The sequence below is a fragment of the Stegostoma tigrinum genome, chromosome 23, assembly GCF_030684315.1.
Source record: "Stegostoma tigrinum isolate sSteTig4 chromosome 23, sSteTig4.hap1, whole genome shotgun sequence".
In the NCBI taxonomy this organism is placed as follows: Eukaryota; Metazoa; Chordata; class Chondrichthyes; order Orectolobiformes; family Stegostomatidae; genus Stegostoma; species Stegostoma tigrinum.
In genome coordinates, this window is record NC_081376.1 from 20,690,166 (window position 1) to 20,712,536 (window position 22,371).

The window sequence follows — 22,371 nt, forward strand, 5'->3', positions numbered from 1 at the left end:
TCCACTTGCCTACTAATAAGGAGTCTCCCCTTATACAGTGTAGTTATTGTTCCTCCCTTACATTGGTAATTCTTGTGAATTGTCCTGATCAGTTCAAGATGAAAATCCTTACACAATGTTTCTTTTAGCTATATTGTATTAAGATTGAGAAAAACGTATGATTTTAAAATGAGGATGGAAATGCACTACATACATATGCATTAGAAGGAAGATAGGCCACTGGGGCCCCTCAACCCTGCTTTGCCATTCAAAAAGATAATGGCTGCAAATCACTCCACATTCTCGTCTACTCTGACAGACTTTCACCCCTGTGGTTGTTGAGAATATTATCAGCTTCTATCTTTAAAAAAAAATCAATGACTCTGTTTCTGCCAGCTATTGAAGAAGAAAATTCCAAAGATTTAAAGTGGATACTGTGGCCAAATTGTCCCAACACTCTCACCTGAAAACCTTACTTAATCTTGAATCCTTGAATGCAAAGAAAGAATCAGGAAGTTTCAGTTAATTATGGTGTAGAGATGAGCCATACAATAATTTGGAAATTGTTATTCATTCAGAAGGTGACTGACTTCAAATAGTGTTTATAACTAGAAAGTAAGACGAAACTTAACTGTAACATTTGGCTCGTAGCTTAAACTGTGATTGGGTCAATCAAATGTTGATTTAACAGTAATTCAACTTTGTGGCTTTGAAGAGACACCTTTCCAGCACAACATTTATCTTTATAGTATAATCCTGTCTGCATGTATCAACTAACCTCACTTGAGCAGTTCAGTGGCTGGGGCGATGAATATATATAAAAGTTTGAATTCATCGTTCTGGCTCAAAAATTCATTTTTTTTCTAAACAAAAATCAACCTTTTTTTCTGACCTTATGACAGAGGTACTGGATCTATAGAAAAATAATGACTGTCTGTACTCTGGATGTGCTAGTTTATATCAATTAAACTATGTTGCCTGAAAGGAACAGATAAAAACACCCTGTGATGTTTTATTTGTCTGCAGAGGCTTAGTGGGAGCACACTTGTTTCTGAGTCTGAAGGACAAATCCAGACCTAGAGACCTGACTCATTCCAGGCTCATACTGCAGTGCAATAGAGTGGGGATTATTTGCTGTCAGAGATGCTATGCTTTAAATGAAAACTAAATCTGAGCTCTAGCCTTCACTTTCACACAGCTATAAAATATCCCATAACACTTCTAAGAAGAGCAGAAAAATTCTGTCTGGTGGTCTGGCCACCCAACATCCTTAGAAACATAACTCATCTGGCAATTATCACATTTGTAGGATCTTGTTTGCAGAATTGAATTCTGCATTTCCCACATTGCAACAGTGTCAAATTTTCGTGAGTACTTCATTGGCTGCACGGTATTATGCACGGAAGTGCATGTCCATTCTTTGGTTTTCATTATTTCCGACAATGGTAGGGTAAATTGTAAACCTTAGGGGTCTGAGATGCTGTCTTTGGGATAAGGCAGTAAATCAAGGGATCCTCTTTGATTTCATTATAAAAATTGCACAAAGTTATTTGGAGAATTTTAGGCTAATGTGTACGTCAACCCACAGCACAAATAGGTCCTAAGATGACAGCAATGGCGTAGGAAGTGTTTGGGCTCCTGACCTGTCTGCTTATGATCACCAGACCTGCTGCAACCCTTTTTGCTATGAATTTTTTTTGCATTAAAATTCAACAAACATTCTTTTGGCGGCTTCTGAGAGGAAGGAGGTTTCAAGAGGCTGATGCAGCAGAGAATGCGGTGTGGATCCATCCGTTCTTTGTGTCCATTGTGGTCACATCCTGGTAGGTCCTACAATGTGGTGAGCTATTTAGGTAGCGGCATCCATGACGAGGTGGGTCCAGAATTCCTCATGGTAGCTTCTGCAGCATCTTTGATGGGTCCAGCCCAGCTAGGGATTCCTTGGAATGGCTTCAGCAGCAGCCTGGATTCCTTGTAGCAACTGTGTTGTTGGGTTTCCTTGGCCTCAGGAGCCCTGGAGCCAAGAATTGAACTAAGATGGACTTTATCTTAATTTTTTCCTTTTTCTCAAATATATATCATTTGTTATTAAAATAGTGCCAGAGTATGGCAATTTACATACTTCTCACATTTTAGTGGTTAAAAATTACAAGTGATAATAAATAACTATTCCATTTAAAAGCATTTATCATAAATAGAAACAAATGCTGAAAGTACTTGACTGGTCAGCAAGCATCACTGAGGAGAAACACCATTTTGATATGTTGAACCCTCCTTCAAAGTTAGTTTATCCTTGCTGAGAAAGGTGTTTACTTTGTACTGCTCATAGCCATCTGCTTCAATTATGTCCCGACAGCCATCTTTAACAGATGGCTTTTCTCCAAGGGTGGTATTGCACTGGCAGGCTTCTATCATCTGTTGCTACCAGTTGCTTTGTGGTTCTGATCAAGACTTAGAATTCATTATGAGCTGACCTATATTAGTTTCTGTCAGTCAAAGCATTAAATTTATAATTCCTATCCTTACCTTCAAACCTCTCCGCAGCCTCATCCCTTACTATCCCTCCTCCATCCAAAACAGATATCTATGTACTTGTAATTCTAGCCTGTTGGGCGTTTCCCACCTCCTTCACCCTACTGTCACTGGTGGTGTCTTCACTTGCTGGGATCCTGTACTCTGGAATTTCCTCCTTAAATCTGTCTATTTTCTTCTCCTTTAAGGTGCTGCTTAAAATCAAGATTTTGATCACGTTTCCTCGTGTCACCTTGTGTGGCTTAATATAAAATTTTGTTTGATAACTTCCCTGTTAGTTGTGATATAGAAATTTGTTGTGTTCATGCACAACCTTTACTTGTGATACCTAACAATGTACTGAAATACTCTGATTGAAACTTTTTTAAATTCACTCACAGAATGTGGGCATCATGGGCTAGGCCAGCATTTATTGCCCATCCCTAAATGCCCAGAGGGCAGTTAAGAGTCAACCACATTGCTGTGGGTCTGGAGTCACATGAAGGCCAGACCAGGTAAGAATGGCAGATTTCCTTCTATAAGGGATATTCGTGAAACAGTTAGGTCTTTCTGACAGTTGGCAATGGGACATGGTCATCAATAGACCCTTAATTCCAGATTCTTTATTGAATTCAAATTCCACCATCTGCCATGATCCCCAGAACATTAGCTGAATTTCTGGGTTAATAGTCTAGTGATAATACCACTAGGTCATCTCCTCCCTGTTACAAGATAAGAATATTCAAAAAATAGATCAATACAGTATTGTGGTTGTAATCAATTGAATGTTGTGAAATAGCTTTTGTCAATGTTTTCGAAACCAGGATGAAGGTTACTGGAAGGCGGCTGGAAGAATGTTGTCAAAATGTCCAATTTCTGATTCATCTGTTTTGGAATGTAGTTTTGAGTTTGGGTATTGAAGTTTTTAAAAATCATAATGGAAGTTCCTGGTTTGGAAGGGTGGTAAACATACTTAAGATGATTGCAATTCAAAGGGTGCCCTCTATTTATTGAGTAAGGGAGGTGCGATATATTGAAGTGGGAAAACATTGAACAGCGAGACATCCCTTTCTGAGTATGGTGGAGACAGTATGACAAACCTCTTTTTGAGGTTTAAATTATTCATAGCATTTCCCTAATCAAAGGAAGGTTAGAACGCAAATTGTAAATATAGGGAAGCTCTTAATGTAATGATACTTTTCAAATCAAAGAGCATATTTTGGAAAGTGAAGTTAATTAGATGAGATATCCATGTGGGACGTGTACTCTTGTATATTTGTGATTTTTCAAGTCATGATGAGTTTTACATTTGGAGTTGGAAAAGCTTGGAAGTGAGTATAGAGAGAAAGCTTTCCATTTGCAGTTAGTTCCTGGGACCAGCTTTGAGAAACAGAAAATATGACAGAGGCTCTAAGCCAACAGCAAAAAGGCTATCAAAAACAGTGGCGTTTTATGATTCTGGATTCACTGAGCCAGAAGGCATTGAACACTGTGCTTGAACTCTGACGTTTAAGGAGCTTCTAAGTTTGCCTGGCTGGAAACCTTATACATTAAGTACTTAGAAGGCTCGCTGAATTCCTGACACTTGCAGCACACCTTAGTTTTGTCCCAAAAGAATGGTGGAACCCTCAATGTCCTATAAAGCATTGGGGGACTCTACAGGTGGAAAAACAATGCAATAAAGAGTCTACTTCTCTGATTTTTGTGCTTAAAATATGTGTTTACAAGATATATCATGTTAACTCCCATATGATAAAAGTTGTTTAAATATGAAACCTAGTGCCATAATTTGGTTAATTACTGGGAGTTTGAATTACTATTGAGAATAAAAGTTATTACGATCTCTGAGATCATGGCAAGACTTAGTGTTGGTCTTCCAGGAAACAGGTCTGAAATGGCTGCTATGTCCATCTGTGTATGTGTCTCTCTCTCTCAATTCTTGTTTTGCTCAAATTGCCCTTTATTCTCTTCGTGCCTACAAAGCTAACCTTGAAAGAGAAATAGAGATTGTATAGTTTATAGTGTTGTCTGGCTTTGCTGAGGTAGAGAGGGGTAAATATGAAGTGATTTATACATTTAAGATTTTAAAACCATTTTGGAACGAAAGTACAGAGAAGGTGGCAGATAGAATGATCACCTGTGTTGAGTGTTGCTGAGAGGGCAAGAAATGATTCTGCATTGCAGTCACATTTACAGAAGGTGAATTACTCTGTGTCAACTAGTTATTTAGAACAGGCAGAACTGGATTTAAGGATTCTATACAGGAATGGTAAGGAAAATCGTAATGGGCTAGATAAGTTCTCAATTTTATGAAGAGAAAGAGGCTACTGTTGTGAGGATGGACAAAGTCTTTTATGAGTAATATACAGTTATTTTAGTGTGCCTTCAACTGTGAAGATAATGTTTACTTAGATATAAGGATCAGCTCAAGCCAAGTTAGGGTTTATTTAGGTTGTGATTAGTTTAATTCTAATGTGTACTACTCGTTATCTACTCTTATTTCGACAATTGAACTAAAAGCAAACAAGGAACAAAAAAATCTGCTAACCATTCCAACGAAAACAGTTGACCGCTTCACTTGAGACAAAATTCAGGATATGTTTCAATCCAATCCGACTGCTTGTTATGCCATGTGTGTGACAGCTAAGCACTGGAAATTTTGTATAAATACATTCCTTCTGTGATTTTGTTACCTCGAATCATATCTACAATATTGAAAAAGATGTGTTTGTCACATTTCCTGCTATCTCTACTGTCACTTTGTTAATAGCTCTGCCAATGGTATAAAATATCTTCTTAATCATCAGGAGCAATGTAATGGGAATCCTGGAACATCCCAAAGTAATTTGCAACTAATGGAGGTGCATTTTGAAACTTTTGCACAAATAGCAGCCAACTTATCTCTCTCAGGTGCCTCAAGTTGTGAATGAATGAAAAATTTACCTCACTTTTGATTTAACAATAACCAAAATCCTCAGGTCTGCTATATCATTAACATCTTGCCTTTTAAACTGTCAGCACTTTCAAAATGACTAATACTTTACGCAGTGAACTGCTTCTGACACTTGGCTACTCATTGTGTTGGTCCATTCATGTGTTTCACAATCATCAAAATTTGCAGTGCCTTCCAGTTTGCAGGCATCAACTCATTTCGATATGGTTTCCTTAATCTTCAAGTTCAGAGCATTTTTGTATATGCATTTAAGAAGAGCTCTTATACAATGTAATTGGAACTTTCTAGTTTGAGACTGTTCACTCTCCCCTGCCCTTTGCTTTCCCTTCTTTAAACAATTTGTCCATTCATTTGGCCAAGTTTCCCTCCATTGCTGTGACTTCTACCGTTATAGTCTTGTAAGCTATCTTATGGATTTTCAAACATTATTTTAAATCACCAATTTCCAATCTATTTGTCTTGGCTGGCCCTTTACTCTTTCAAAGAATGACATAGAATTATTCAAACCTTTTAGAGCACATGTTGACTGGCTCTGTTTTGACCACTAATGCAGTATTACCTGAGGTAAGACTAAGTGGCCTCACAAGTCTATTCTACCTGTCTAGAGAGAGATGAACTGAACCTCAGCTCTGTTTACCTGCCTTTATTTTGTTTCCTTTGCCATTACTGTTTAACAAAAATATGTCAGTCTAAGTTGTATTATTTGTCTGTGAGTTGGGTGAGGGTGAGAAATGAACATGAGGGCAGTGATATAGTTGCTATGCTAACTCTGGGAACTTCCTTGCAGAGGAACACGATGTTCATAAGTGCGGTCGTTGTCAGACAGAGTTTTGCAACCTGGAGACTTTCATTACACACAAACTACAGAAAACATGCCAGCGGATCCAGGCTTTGTCCACAGGTGACTCTGACCATCTGCCTGTCAACCAAACAACTCCCAAGGTAATTGTTGCTTCTGATCTCATATGTTGGAATTTTATCTGCGATCTGTTTCTCTTACCTGCTTGCTTTGTTTCTACGCTGTTCCTTGTCTCCCTGCCTGTAACTCTATCAGCCCATTATTTTATCTTGCGTTACTACAGTGACTTTCGTGATTGTGAAATATTTTGCAATGTGCTAAGGTTGTGAATGACGTTATATCATTTTTTTCTTTTTCTCTTCCTTCCTCTTCTCTTTCCTTCCTCTTCTTTCCCCAAGTCAGTTTTCTCTCTCTTCCTTCCTGTTACCACTATCCACTAATCCAACACTGCCTTTCCCACCAACTTAGGTGTATGAGAAAACAAAGCATTGGATATTGATTTTTTTTCCTTGCAGAAGACATTGATGTAGATCACTTGAAAGGGACCTGGATGATAATGCTCTCCCTATGGAAAGGGGTTTAACTAGTGGAGAAAAGTCATATTTTAATTTGATGGGGCAGCAGATAGTCTTTTTGCTTTATTTGCATTGTCTTTCTAATGGTAGGTGAAACATTTGTGGAGCTGAGGCAGATTCTGCCAACATGGAGCCAGTGTGACTCTTAAACCTCTTCACCCATCTGTTTCCAGGAATCAGTGTCCTTGGACTCAGCAATCACTCTCACACAGTTGGTTGTGGCTTCCCTATCACAGCCTGAAACAAACAATAAATCACAGTCAGGTGAGGAAATCCAGAATTTTTTTTTGAGGTACAGTACTGTATGTTTTCATCCTCGTGTTGGGGGAGTGAAGGGGCTGGTGTCACCTCTGGGATTTAGATCAGTTGTTATTTCGGGTATCCCGTGCTGGCAACAAGCACTGCCAGGTAATGAACAACATCATTCTAGTGCAGACTATAGCTGCCATTATAATGTACCATTACTGCTTAATCCCAACATCAGGTGAGTGCATCTAAGCTCAGGTGTATAATAGCTCCTGGAAGAAGCTATTGATAGCTCTGATCTTTTTAGTTAAAGACACATGTAGCTTAAAAGTTTTGAAGTGTTAAGAGGTAGAGACTCTGGTGTGAGTACTGTATGAGCAGCTTTTTAGGAGCACCACAAGGTGTGTTTATTGGTGCTGTACAAGGGTGTGTTTAGGGTACAAAAATTTGTTTTTCTTTCTAATTTATAAAGAGTTTTGGGATTAATGGGAGTATACTTCCACTGTGAATTTAAACATCTTGTATTGTTACAAGTAAATTCCAAATCAAAATTATTGCCCCATGCAGGCACCTACCACGATTTCTGTTTTTAAAGTTTGGGCTTTTGGGAAATTTGTATAATATCTGGACTTTGAACACTCTAGAGCTATGAGTCACTACTGGTCTGGGTCAGTGTAATTTGGGGCCTCATTTCTTAATATATAAAATTATTTTCAGATGATGGGAGCAACAAAACATGTCAGATTTCGGAGGAGCAATTACGGGACTACCCTCAGTCTCATCAGAGTGAGCAGTCCACCAGTGACGGAATTGATGGCCACAGTAATCAGAAAGGCATGGAAGAAGAGATTGGGGCTGAGAAGAAAAAATATGAAATAATTCTAACCGATGAAGGACGATTTATATGTCAAGTCTGCGAAAAGACCTTTAAAACGGTCAGTTGATCACTTAAAATATGGGGAGGGGTTACAAATGCGAAATGTATATTAGCAAAATTGAAAGGTGAATAAAATGTAAATGAAATAGAAAGCCCCTTTGTTAAATGTTAGGTACGTGTGTATGTAGGTTTTTAACCTAGTTTTCTTCCCCAAAATCCGTCTTCATTTAGGTTTAACAAACCCTTTAAGACTAGTATACAATAATTTTTCTGTGCAGTACTTGTACAGCATTTAACAATTGGTTAATGACATTGGCACATTGTATTTGCCTGAAGATTGGTGTACAGTGGAAGAATAGTGTGGTCTGGAATAAATGAATGACGTCTTTCTTTCAATAAACAATCAAAATTTTGTCATTTAAAAAATATTCAACATGCAACACTTGTAAGACTGATCTTTTATAGTCACATGTGTACCCCTGTTATTTGTGAACTTTGACTGACACAGATGCCGTGATATGTAGAGCATGCTGAAGTTAAAATTTTGGAATCCCCATGCACCCCCTCCCAGAAAAAAATCCCACTTCTCTGCTTGTGGGAAGTAATACTGTCTGTTGTTAAATAATTAATTAGCAACTCATTGATATGGTAATTAGGATTAATTTCTATAATGTTGGAAACGTTAGCTCAGAAGTTAAAGGCACACGGGTAATGAGAGCTTATTAAAAGAAATGTCTCTATATACCTACTGTGTGTGTGTGTGTGTGTGTGCGTGCGCGCGTATATAAAAGAGCTTGAATCTGGCAGATTAGAATTTGTTTTCAGAGGATTTAATGCTGTACTTGCAGGCTGTCATCCTAAAGGCTCACATGGTTACCCATAGTGACAAGAAGGCTTTCAAATGCAAGATTTGTGGGATGGCATTTAGAACAAAGGGATCTTTAGTTAGACACAATCGACGGCACACAGGTGAGAAAAACCAGACCAGATCATTGAGTCTGACTGTAATTGGTTTAGGTTTCAGTGAACAGTTGCTTAGCCTCTGTCTTTTTTCCTTAATATTATCATTGACTATTTTAAAATCTCTAGTTTGCTAGATGCTGATGGCACTTTTCTCTGACCCTTGTTGAGGCTGCCTATGGATCTGACTTACTTGTAGTCTCCTGAGTGATCTCTCTCTGTCCTCCACACTCCACCCTGTCTGGCACTGAAAGATCTGAAGTTTTGCAGCTGTCGCAAGTTGAACAGCACCCTATGCCCCTGATTACCTTTCAATTGATTTCATTCAAGCTGGCTTGCAGTGTGGGGCTATGTATCTCCTCCCAAAACAGATTAACCCCAGGTGGTGTTTTGAGCTTCACCTTCCCCATTTCATTTGCTTGTACCCTGTGTAAGTTTACATACAGTCTGCTTAAAAATGTCTTAATCCCCTGTGTGCTTCTAACTATCCCCATATCTAGTTTAAGGAAATCTCCACTACTTTATATCGAAGCAGTTCAGTTGCGTTAGCTACTTTGTGATAATTGCACAAATGGAATAATTACATTTGGGTTTCTAATGAAATAAGAACTGGTGCTCTCTTTGTTAAAATGCAAGTTATTTGACCAGTTGATTCATTGATTTGTTCTTAGTTTAAAATGTTTCAAGGTACCATAACTGAGTGGCATTAAAATTACTGAGGCCTCAGTAGGGGTTGTGAATGTTTAGCACATACCTGTGTTTGAAAGGTTATCAGAGTTTAGTCTGGAGCTTTAACAGCTGTTACAATGTATCCCCAGATGAACGACCATACAAATGCCGGATGTGTGGGATGAGTTTCCGAGAGTCTGGAGCACTCACTCGCCATATGAAAGCTATCACCCCCTGTACAGAGAAAGCCAAGTTCCAGCAAATGAAACTTGTTTCAGCACCCTATCAGGAAGAGCCTGAACCAGTAAATAAAACTGAGACTCAGGAAGGTACTACATTGACCGTGTGTTCTGTGACATGAACTGTTAATTACTCGGCATGCTTATCGAATCTGATTGAGAAAGTTTTAATATAGATTAGAAGAAATCGAGATTAATCATTGGAGCAGTTAGAAAGGCTGTTAAGTGGCTGGAGGGATCTTCTCCTCTTGTTACTCGTTCAGAACTCTGGTTCGACCCAAATGGAGTAAACATTCAGTTTTGGGCAAGGATACATGGGCCTTGGAGAAGTGGCAGTGTAGACTCACTAGAATGTCATTGGAATTGAAAGGGTAAAGTTAAGACAGCAGGTTGTATAAACTGGAATTGTATTCCCTTGAGTTTGGAAGAATGAAGGATCTAAATTGAGAAGTTTAAAATGACTGAAGGAGTTTTATACAGAGAAATTATTTCTTTATTGGTGGAGTCAAGAATAAGGGACATAATTTTAAAATTGGAGCTAGGCCACTCAGAGATAATGTCCGAGTTACTTCATCGCTCGAAGTGTAGTAGAATTTGAGTTATCTCTTTCATTTTGTGGATGTTAGTTGGGGGATAGGAAACTGGCCAAAGGTTCAGACACCAATTGGAAATGTTGAAAGTGAGGTTAATATATTGTGCATATTAATGCAGTCTTGTTAGGCAAGGTAAGATAGTACCTGTTCTAGAACTAGGTTGGTTGGGCAAAGTTGAGATACACACCAGTGATGATCCAACTCAATGGCAGAACTAGCTCAAGTGGCTGAATGATCTCTTCCTGTACCTATGTTCCTTCCTGTCTTCCAGTCTGAGCAATGCTAAGCAGACCTTCTAATGTCCTAATAACAAGGGGAGGGAAAGAAAAAATAGATAGTTTGTTGAGATCACTTAGCTACAGTCTCAGACGATCATCCCCACCTGTGGAGGTTCAAGCTATTGAGGAGAAACTGGCTGAAAATATAAAATTAACAGGTAGATTTACCAGGTTCCTCAACAAAAAGTTTAGACTGTGTATATATGGAACAGACTGATATTGTACTAGAAAACTATCAACGTCCTTGTTTAGTGACACTGCAGGAGAGAAAGCAAGCAATTGGTTGCACAATGAACCAAGCCCTCCGCACACAAACCACCTTCATATCACTGGCCCTTGAGAAAAATAGTGCGGTAAGCAGTGTGTTTGTAGCCAAGCATTCAAGTGATCTAAGCACAACAAGTGTTTTCTTACTCTTGGTCCCCGATCCTTATCTTTTTAACTTCCAGTAAATAAACAGATTGAGGAACTGGTTTCCACAGCAGCGTCAAACTCCCCAGAAACAACAGCAGTGATCAGTGTGCTGGCAAACTCTGAAGGAAACTTCGAGGAGCTGCAAGTCCATAATGTGAGCCAGACTTTGGACCCTGAAGTTGAACAGAAACCAGAGGTAAAACTTTTCCAACATGCTTTGATGCCTTCTGTGAAAATATTCCCTTTTCGTAAATAAAGGGGGAGATAATACAGAAGGATACTTCAAATTTATGTAAGACATAGTTTATCTCCATTAATAGAACATCTCAATTTTAGTTTTGTTTACCTACAAGCAAGGGAATGATAATTTACCTGTAATTCCCTTCCTTTTGCCTTTCCCCCTTCTTATTGAAGATAGTAACATTTCCTGTTATTTCCTTTGGCCAGTTCTGAAGGTGATTAGAAAATTATTGTTAGTTCTGCTATCTCTCTGCTAAACTCCTTTAGTATTTAGGACTTGCACTGATCAATGGGAGGAGAAATAGAAAAATTAATTTTTTAATGCCATTCCTTTTCAATATTTCAGAAGTTGCCTGTCAGATCTCTTTTACCTCCCTCCATTGAAAATGGAAACAAAATACTCAATAAACAGTTGCACTTTTTCTTGGGCTAAACTCTGACTTCTGAGGCTTCTGAGTTCATGTGTCAATCTAGAGCCCAATGTTAGGCCATGTGGAATCTCTGCACTGTGGGAAGTTTTGTCTTATGCTGATGTGTTAAACCATAGCCTGTGTGTGTTCTCTCAGGTAGATCCAAATTATTCCATGACACCATTTCAAAGAGAAGGGAAGTTCCCCTGAGATATGGCAGCTCATAATTATTCCTAAAACAACATCTCTAAAACGTACAGTCTGAAAATGTAATGGTGAGCTACCTTTTTGAACCGTTGCAATCTGTGTGGTGAAAGTGCTAGTGTGTAGTGCTGTTAGGTAGGAAGCACCAGCATGTTGACTCAGCAACAACTGAGGAATAATCATATTTCCAGGTCGGGGTGGTGCGTGATTTGGAGGAATCATTGGAGGTACTGGTGGTCCCGTTTCACCCGCTGCCCTTTTCTTGAATGTGATCAAGGTCATGGATTTGGAAGGTGCTGTCAAAGAAGTTGCTGCAGCAAATCATAAAGATGTTGCACAATACAGACATGTTGTGCCAGTGATGGAGGAAATGAATGTTCAAGATGTATGTTTCCATCTTTTGTAAAAATAGTGACTATACACAAAAAGTACTACTTTGGCTGCAGAACCATGGGAGATCCTGAGATTTTAAATAGAAATATGTTTGTTTAAAAAAAGGTACAAAGTGGAGCCCCTTTTTAAACAAACTGTTTTATTTCTTATATGCTTATCCTTGCAAACTATTTACGATCCTGTCTCTCAGGGTTTCAGGTGTCATCCTTTAACTGTCTTCTCAGAGTTGCTCCCTCCTTTCTGCATAACTCAGACCCCCGACGATAGGCATCAATCTCATGCCGCAGCCCAATTCTACCCACAGTGCTCAATTTCTTTAATCACTGCCTACTGGTGAGCTATGAAGTGTTTGAAATGCAGTTTGACTGTTAACTGTTTCTGATTTATATTCTATCTTCTGGCTATTTCATTCAACGTTCCGTTGCACTTTGACAAAAGGTATTGAAAGCATATATGTGACATATTACTTTGAAATTAAGTTGTGACAATAGAATAAGGGTTCAAACTAATAAAATTTAGATTTAAGACTGATGACAGTAATGAACTTCTGGATAGAGCAGAGGAACTGAACATGCCGAAATTATTGAGTTAACAGTTAGATATTATACAGAGGGGAGTGTACGGTCCATTTGAATGGATGAACAGACTAAAATAGGCTGAATTGCCTTCCTCATCCATAATCATCTTCCAAGTAATTTTGAATCCTGTTATGGGGGAAACAGGGAGGAACGATTCTAAAGCTGAATTACAGAAGCCTACTTCTCTCCAAAAAAAATGTGTATTTATTGACCCAGATCTTCCGGTCTCCAATCAGCCAGTCACTAGATGCACCCTGAAAGATGTATCAGTATTTCTGTTCTCAGACTATGAGGTAAGTATCAGGGATATTCAAACTTCTGATGGGCAAATGCCTAGTGACTGGAACCATTCGAAAATGTACCCAGTTCTGAGTTAGAGTTGGAGATTTTGGAGTTACTCACCATAACAGGTCGCAAGGTAACTTGAGAGATTAAAAACTGATTTTTTTCCCCCATTCCCATTCAAAAAAAAACTGACTGCTCCACCTCCACCCTGTGGGAGACCTGAGCCCCTCATGCCACCACTGGGCACTCGGTTAATCTCAAAGACACCTGACCTGCTCTATCTTCTCGCCCACCCAACTCCCTCACATACTCAACTGCCACATTAGCCACCTCACCCACTTTCCATCCTACCACCTGATTCACTTCACCCTCCTGCCACCCCTGCAGTTATCTTAACTTCCTTTTCCTTCTTTTAAAAGAAGCTATGAGCCTTTAAACCCCAGAAGATGATAGATGCCAGTCACTGCTCTATAAAAGTTTGATTTTACTTCTTGTTAGGATTGTTGAAGGGATGATCAATATTTTTTTTCCTCCACAGTCACTTACTTCCACTGAGCTGCCTCCAGCAGGAGAGACTGGCAATGAGAACCTGATCTGTCAGGCTATGAGGAATTCTGGGATTGTCATAGAAACTGTGACAATTGGAGATACCCAGAAATCTGAAGAAGCTTCTCCATTGACTGTCGAGGAAGGCCTTGGAGAGGATGTCATTGAGGACTGTTGCAACGAGATAGAGGAAGATGATACGGTACCTCCAATGCACTATTGTACTCAGTCTTGATTCAACGCCACTGGTTTCAATTTCTTCTGCTTTTATGTGTATAGGAGATATCTGGGCAATTTTCCACTTTTACAGGTAGATGTCAATTTTGAGCAATATGATCAGGAAGGGGTCCATCTTTCAGTCTGTCATCTGTCTTGAGTGCCCCTGAATCAGTAACAATTCTATTTTTCTCATGTTTGTGTGTTTTATCTGAATGTAGATCCTGCCTCTGGAGGTGGAGAGGTTGCTTGCCAAGTTCCTCCCATGTTGTATATCATCCATGATGTAGAGATGCTGTTGTTGGATTGGGATGGACAAAGTCAGAAGTCACACGATACCAGATTATAGTCCAACAGGTTAATTTGAAATCACAAGCTTAAAAGCTCCAAAAGCTTGTGATTTTAAATAAGCCTGTTGGACTATAATCTGGTGTTGTGTAAATTCTGACTGTGTCACCCCTAAGATAACACTTAAACAATGAAGTGATGAGAGAGAGCCATGTGGTCCAACGAGCTCCTTGCTCAGGAAATGGTTTGTGGGGATGGATCTGATGGGTTAGTGTGTTTTATGGCATTTTGTTTCCATTTAAACTGTTTTTTTTCATTATATACATACTTAGACAAACCCAAAAAGTGAGAACAGCTGCAAAAACTTCCAGTGCCCTCACTGTGGTCGAGTGTTCAGAGGATCCAGCTACCTACGCCTGCATATTAAGGCACACTTGGGTAAGTACAATAGGCACAAACCAGACACTCAAGTTACTGCAAGATAATAAAATGTGAGGCTGGATGAACACAGCAGGCCAAGCAGCATCTCAGGAGCACAAAAGCTGACGTTTCGAGAGCTCTGATGAAGGGTCTAGGCCCGAAACGTCAGCTTTTGTGCTCCTGAGATGCTGCTTGGCCTGCTGTGTTCATCCAGCCTCACATTTTATTATCTTGGAATTCTCCAGCATCTGCAGTTCCCATTATCTCTCACTCAAGTTACTGCCTCTTGTACTCAAATTTCTTCAGTGCTTATAAAAACAATTATCATTCCTTTCTTGCCTCACCAACAAGTTGTATTTACATAGCACCTTTAACATGCTAAAATGCCCCAACACACTTCATAAGAACAGTTATCTGACACTGAGTCACATTAAAATGTATTAGAACAGCTTGGTCAAAGAGACAGGTTTTAACAGGCAACTTAAGGGAGAGAGACACAGGCATACCTAGGAAGGGATTTCTGGATTTTAGGGTCAGGTTCGCTGAAGTACAATGGTGCAACATAGGAAATTGTGGAAGATGCAAGAGGCTAGAACAGATTGCAGAGAATCAGCCAAATTGACCCATCTTTTTAGATCAATAGTAATTTTTTTGGAACAGAAAGAGATACATAAAATAGATCAATGATCTTGCACTATGTAGAAGACATAATGGAACATATTGTCTTCACGACGAGCATGAGGGGGCATAGCTTTAAATTGAGGGGTGAAAGATATAGGACAGATGTCAGAGGTAGTTTCTTTACTCAGAGAGTAGTAAGGGTATGGAACGCTTTGCCTGCAACGGTAGTAGATTCGCTAACTTTAAGTACGTTTAAGTCGTCATTGGACAAGCATATGGACGTACATGGAATAGTGTAGGTTAGATGGGCTTCAGATTGGTATGGCAGGTCGGCACAACATCGAGGACCGAAGGGCCTGTACTGTGCTGTAATGTTCTATGTGCATGGGGCAAATTTAACATGGATGTAAACCGGGAATTAATCTCAAAGCACACAGTCACGTTGATGGTTTCCAGTTTCAGTTCATAGGAGATATGGGTATACTTTTGAGGTTGGTTTTCTGCTATGACCATGAGCAGAAAGAGTTGAGGGAGACCCCGACCATATGCTATCTCCATCATTAGGTTGTGCAATGTGACTGCTAGAAACTTGCTAAACCTGACATATTTTTCTAGGTTACAAGCCCCACAGGTGCGAGTTGTGTGAAAAGGAGTTTATGACAGCCTACATTCTGAGGAAGCACCTGGAATCTCACTACAATGAGCGGCGTTTCAAATGCGGGGAATGTGGCAAACTCTACAAGAGTATCGCCCACGTAAAGGAGCACATGAGAGCACATTCAGACGATCGGCCGTATTCGTGCCCAAAATGTGGCAAAAGATACAAAACCAAGGTCAGAGAGACAACGTGATAATAAGATAAGCCTGTAAACCAGTACCACGGCAGTATTATGAAGTTAGAAGAGGTGGACTGATTACTTGTTGCAGTCTTCAACTGGCCACGCCAAAGTTTGAACTTCTCAAGGGAAGTGACACAGTTAGTTATTTATATTATACTATATAGGTGTATGTCAAAAACAAGACAGCCATGTTGATAAATCGTTTATTGCAAACAAAAACTTAGAGATGTAAAAATTATTAATAAAAGATTTAAAAAGATGCACACACACAAATATAGATCTTAAAGAACTTTTACCAAGTAACAATTATATCAGGATAAATGGATTCTTTGATTGTTCTGAATGCTGGTGTGCGATCCAAGACATTTTGCACACAAGCTATTGACATTTTGTTTTTTCTGGATCAGTTATGCCTGGTTGAATTCTCCTTGTCAGTGGTTTAAATTCAGAGGACTCCTTTAAGAACTCTCAGATGAGTTTGTTGATGAGTTCTTCTGGTAGGTTTTTAATTCAAACTTTGCAGGGGTTTTAGAGAAAGAGAGAGAAAACAAAGGCTGTTGAATCTGTGGCAACTTCTGCATTTTCAAAACCAGTATATTTTACACTCGCCAACTGGGTCAACTGACCTTTCTTTGAAGGTGTTGCAGACTCTCTATTTTGATCTAGCAGCTTGGGTTCAGCATTTTTTGCTGCTGAAGCCAGTGTCCTCTGCTTTGAAAAGTTATTTTCACATTGTTTAAGTTTTTCTATGTACACATGCTTGATATTATAAATTAGTAATTCAGGTAACACATTTTCGCAATTGACTGCCATTGCTTGTAAGGAAGAAAGACTTGCGCTTTTATAGTGACTGTCAATATTAAGAATGTCCTAAAGCGCTTCACAGCCAAAAAGGTGCTGTTTTGTTTCAAACTGTTTTTCCAATAGATACATACTTAGACAAAGTCACAAAGTGAGAACAGCTGCAAAAACCTCCAGTGCCCTCACTGTGGTAGAGTGTTCCAAGGATTCAGCTACCTACGGTCATTTTGTCATGTAGACAACATAGCAATCAATTTGAATAGAGCAAAATTCCACACACAGTCATGTGCTAATCACTATACTCTGTTTTAGTGATGTTTGTTAGGGGATGACTATTACCAAGGGCCCTGGAGTGAACTTTGCTGCTCTTCAAAATAACATTGAAATCTTTCATCTTTTATCCAAAGATGACTTCCATGTCAGTGAAACACTCCCTTGATAATGTCCTGGGACTATTAGCCTGGCTTTCTGGACTGGATCTTGAAAGCACAAGCTTCAGACTCAGAAGTGTGTATGCTACCCTCTGAACCACAATTGGCACTTCTATAGAGACCAGTTGACCGAGCCTACCAGAACTCAAAATAGACTTGACCCTGTCCACCCACCTTAAATGAGAACATCAGGGAATTTTATCTGCTCCAGTGATTTGCTTAAGATTTTGTGTAAGGGCAGCCATGCTGAATAAAGGTTTTAACCTCATTCTCTGGAAGTCGTGCAAGTCATAGCTAGATGGCATTAAAGGAGATTGAACATTTATATGGGGCGGTCATATGGACATATGGTTATATGTCTGTCTTCCTTCACGTAATCTTTATGAATAATCTCATTATTGTCAAAACAGCATGTTAATGAGTTTGAGAAATCTTTTCCACAATTGTTATTCAGATTTAATGAGTGTAGCATTGGAATAGATCTGCCTCCCTGCACATTTGATTGTAACTCAATCTCGGTTTGCATAAGACGATGGGTTGGCCTGGCTGTCTTATCACAGGTGCATTTCTGTAGTGTTGACTGTCCGTCTTCTTTCTGTAAATTCCAGTAACAGCCTTGTCTCTATACATCTGGTTGTAGTTTTATTGAATGTCCGATTTTAATACAGTGCTGCCTCATATAGAAAACTGCCTTCAATCTGATTGTATCCCTGTATGTTCTGATCATAGCTGTGTGTCTCTCTCTCTCAGTGCCTCCTAGTTGTAACCTTGCATCTTGCGTCTCTGCATTTCATTTGTAACACTTCCACCTCTAAGCTGGATTTACTGTTTTCTATTTTTGGATTAAAATGGTGCCATCTCTCTTTACATTTCATTGAAATTGATTGTATCTCGATCTGTGTTGGCACTCCAAATGTAGCTTTGACTCTGTTCTGATTATGTTTTGATGGCGCTGTAGTAGAGAAGAGCAGATGTTTTATCCACAGTATCCTGACAGATGTTTATCCATCAGTCAATATCATTTTAAAAAAGCAGGTGATCTGGTCATTAATGCAATATGGAAATTTGTTGTGCACAAATTAGCTGTGAATTTCATATAATACAGTAGTGAGCAGTGTAGTGTTTTGGAATGTCTCAAGATTTATGGAGTCCCAAGTTTGTGAAGGGTGCCATATAAATTCAGTTTATTTCCTATGTATATTCGGTGGGTACTGTGTGCAATGAAGAGAGTTGTTTTTTTCTGTTGGCTCTCTAATGGAGATTTCTGTCTTCACAGAATGCACAGCAAGTTCATTTGAGGACGCACTCTGAGGACAAACCATTTGCGTGTGACTATTGTACTCGTGCGTTTCGAGAGAAGGGCTCCCTCATCCGACACGTGCGCCTCCATACAGGAGAAAAACCATTCACATGCTACAAATGTGGCAGAGGCTTTGCGGAACATGGGACGCTTAATCGACATTTACGTGCCAAAGGTGTGTATGAAGCCAGGTGGGTACTTGGTGGGAGGGAAAGCATTGCTGAACAGGATTAGAGTTTAACAATCTGCACCTGCCATTTGTTACTCAGTTTTAAGGTCCTGTCACTATTTTAGTAACAAAAACTTGTATTTTTATAGCCTTTTTAATGTAGTAAAAGATTCCAATACACTTTACCAGAGAATAATGAGGCAGAAGTTGATATATGGAGATATTAGAACAAATCACCAAAGGTTTGATCAGAGAGGTAGTTTTAAGGAGAATTTAAAAGAGCAGAAAGGGATAGAGGGTTGAACGAATTTTGGAAGGAAACTGAAGAGTGCCTGGACAGCTGAAATCTAATGTCTTTGCTGAAATATCCTGTTAAATAGTACCAGCCAGTAGTTGCAGCTTAGAAGGAGGCCATTTGGCTTGTCTTGTCCATGCTGGTTCCCTGTAAAAGCAACTCTGCTATTCCCACTCCCAACCTTCCCCCAGATTATTTCTCTTCATATAATGGCCAAATTCTCTGATGAAATTAGGAATTGTGACCACCAAACCAATGCATTCCAGATCCCAAGTATTCCTTGAGAGAGAGGGAAAAAAAAAACTCATGTCACTTCTAGTTCTTTGTTTGAGAACAATTTCTCCCTATCTGCTCTATCCAGACCCTTCTTAATTTTTTACTATTCTATCAAATATTTTCTCAACCTCTCTTTGGAGAACAGTCTCAACTTTGCTAATACATAAGTGAAGTCTGCCATCCTTGCAACCATTCTTGAAAATCTTCTTTGTATCCTCTCCAGTGTCTTCATATCCTTTCTAAAGTATGGTATCCAGAGTAGGATATAATATTTCAGTTGAAGTTGAACCAGTGTTTTTAAAAAAGTTCAACATAATTTCCTTGGATTTGACTTTCTATTCCTCTATCTGTAATTGTAAAATTCTGCACATCCTGTTAATCATTTTCTAAAACTGTATGCCATCTTCAGTAGTTTCTGCATATGCATCCCTAGGGCTCTTTGCGCTGCATCCACTTTAGAATAATATAGCTTATTTTCTGTTGCTGTTTATCATTCTTTCTATTGAAATTACTGTCTTCACAACTTTCTGTGTAAAATTTCAACTGCCAAGTAGCTGCTAATTCCATCAGCCAGTGTTATTTTAAAGTCTATTGTTGTCTTCACAGTACACACTATTTCCAAACTTTGCAAATTTAGAAAGTGTGCTCTGCATGCCTAAGTCTGGATAATTAATATGGACCAAACCAAATAACGGTCCTAATACAATCCGCTGTAAAATTCTACGTTATACCTTTCTCCTTTTCAGAAAATAAAGTTCACCACCACTGTCTGTTTCCTCTGCTTTAGCAAAATTATTTTCCTTGCGGCCACTGACCCTTCTAATTCTTTAACTTTGCTCATGAGACTTTGGAGTCCATGTAAACTACATCAACCCTCTTTGAAATCGGCGAAACACTATTTGACCTTAAAATATAGAACATAGAACAAATAGCGCAGAACAGGCCCTTGGGCTTAATATGATGAAATCTGGTTAGGAAGTAGGAGTCAAAGAGTAGAGATAACTGGTATGTGCTTAATTTGGCAGGGTGTGACTTATGGTGTCCACCAGGAATTTGTACTGGATGCTGAACTTTTCACTGTAATTTATAAGTTATTTGCTTGGATGAAAGAATAGAGAACTGTATATCCAAGATTGGTGGCACTGTAAATGATGTAGACCGGAGCAGAATGTTGTAAATGGAAGTTGTTAGTAGGCTAAACTATGCGTGTGATTGCTGTGGAAATTCCCCTCCAAGCCACTTACCCTCCTGACTTGGAATTATATTGCAGTTCCTTAATTGTCACTGAGAAAAAATCCTGATTCCTCTCCCTGAGGGTATTGTGGGTCAACCTACAGAACGGGGACTGCAGCAGTTTAAGAAGGCAGCTCACCACCACCTTCTCAAGGGCAACTAGGATGGGCAATAAATGCTGGTTAGTAGGTGACATCCACGTTCTGCAAATGAATAGTTTTAAAAGAAGAAAGGTTCAAGAAGGCCGGAAATCACCAGTAGCAAGTGGGCAGGAACAAAACATAAAATGAAAAATGGTATCATGGACTGAAATACAAAAAGTCAAAAGTTTTTGTTACCAGTTGCTCTGCTTAGACCCCAACTAGAGTACTATGTTCACTTTGGGCGCCACACCAACATCTCCCCTTGGAGGGAATGCAGTATGAGTTAACCAGGATTGTATCAGCACTGGAAAGGTTAAAATATGGAGACATCTTGCACATATTAGGTGTGTATTTCCTTAAGCTTAGAAGATTAAGGGGTGATATAAAGTATTTTAAAATGAAGTTAATCAATATGGTACATCAGAGGAAAGAACTTGGTTGGGAGTGCAGAGCCGGTCAGGCATAACGTTATCATTAGAGCCAGGCCATTTATAGGTGCAGTCAGGAAGCATTTCTTCATACAGAGGGTATGATAAATCTTTATCTAAAAAAAACTTGATCGATCTTTTTTAGAGAATGTATTAACCATTATGGTTAAGAATTAAGACACAGATTTATCATGATTTAGTTGATTGTTAGAGTGGTTTCAATATAATTTATTGTAAATTAACCTGATACTGTTTTCTCTGGAGGGGGTTGTCATGTTGGATGTAAAGAGCTGGAACAACAGATATCAACAGATACCCAGGCCACAGATAACGTTGCTGCAACCATTATCACTGATGACCCCCATACAGTGCTGGTGGAGTTCTCCTCAGTGGTGGCCAACACACAGGAGTATATAATTGAGGTACCTGGGGGATTCTCCATATTTAAAAACACTTAGATCACCACTCTTCTGAAGAATGGTACTGGTGGTATAACCACTGATCTCCCCTCAAGTGTAGCTATGTATGACTTGTTGCATGGGGCATTATCAAAGTTTGATCTCTGCCTGGGCTGTTAGTTTATGTGATCTCTGTATTGTTAGTGGTCATGTGAATTGTGAGCAAATTACTGGTTTACTTGAGTTACTTGCAATGTTCCCATTAAGCTGCATGGACCTCTGGCTGTACAGGTTACAGACTATGCACATGAAGTGGTCGCTTAAAAAAACATAAAACATGGGTTATTAGTGTACATGTGAGTTGCATGTGTGGGATATTAACGTGTGTGAGATTTGTATGTGTAGGTCATCTTTGTACATATCTGTACGAGGGTAGCTGTACGCATGGATCTTTGTTAGAGTTGTTGTGTCCATGTGAATTGTACTGAGGCAGCGGTGTATTTATGATTTGCGCTGGTTGCAACTTTTGTAAAGCTGTCATATCTAACATTCCTTTTGTTTCTGTGTTTTATTGCCAGGCTCCTGCTGAAGTTGCTGGAAGCAGTGACGTGGGTACTCTGATCCAAAGCTCTAAGCATCAGGTTGGTGGTTGATGGTTGCTCCTTGACTCCAGACATTTAAAGAATTAATCACACCCCTGGTTTTATATTCTTTATATTTACTGTGCATTGTTAAAATGTTTCCGTTTGACGTATCTGGCATCA

General features: G+C 39.2%; 2 protein-coding genes across 8 annotated transcripts in view; one reads left to right on the forward strand and one right to left on the reverse strand.

Annotated features, from left to right (window-relative positions):
* e4f1 (E4F transcription factor 1) overlaps positions 1–22,371 on the forward strand; it is a 29,692-nt gene that overhangs the window by 4,637 nt on the left and 2,684 nt on the right. Inside the window, exons 2-14 of one of the 2 annotated variants that reach the window (XM_059653978.1) lie at positions 2,892–3,005; positions 6,231–6,385; positions 6,991–7,081; positions 7,781–7,998; positions 8,789–8,909; positions 9,719–9,898; positions 11,129–11,289; positions 13,742–13,951; positions 14,586–14,691; positions 15,910–16,127; positions 18,642–18,840; positions 21,474–21,631; positions 22,186–22,248. In XM_059653978.1, coding sequence (XP_059509961.1) covers positions 2,990–3,005; positions 6,231–6,385; positions 6,991–7,081; positions 7,781–7,998; positions 8,789–8,909; positions 9,719–9,898; positions 11,129–11,289; positions 13,742–13,951; positions 14,586–14,691; positions 15,910–16,127; positions 18,642–18,840; positions 21,474–21,631; positions 22,186–22,248 — 1,896 coding nt within the window. In that variant the 5' untranslated portion in view covers positions 2,892–2,989. The remainder of the gene's footprint in view (positions 1–2,891; positions 3,006–6,230; positions 6,386–6,990; positions 7,082–7,780; positions 7,999–8,788; positions 8,910–9,718; positions 9,899–11,128; positions 11,290–13,741; positions 13,952–14,585; positions 14,692–15,909; positions 16,128–18,641; positions 18,841–21,473; positions 21,632–22,185; positions 22,249–22,371) is intronic. The other variant, XM_048552234.2, reaches the window with a different exon arrangement.
* zdhhc4 (zinc finger DHHC-type palmitoyltransferase 4) overlaps positions 11,160–22,371 on the reverse strand; it is a 38,095-nt gene continuing 26,883 nt past the window's right edge. For 3 of the 6 annotated variants that reach the window (XR_009447124.1, XR_009447127.1, XR_009447129.1), the window contains one exon: positions 16,379–16,648. The gene's annotated coding sequence lies outside the window, so the exon portion shown is untranslated. Of the gene's footprint in view, positions 11,267–16,376; positions 18,318–22,371 lie in introns of those variants that run through there. The other 3 variants (XR_009447126.1, XR_009447125.1, XR_009447128.1) reach the window with 3 other exon arrangements.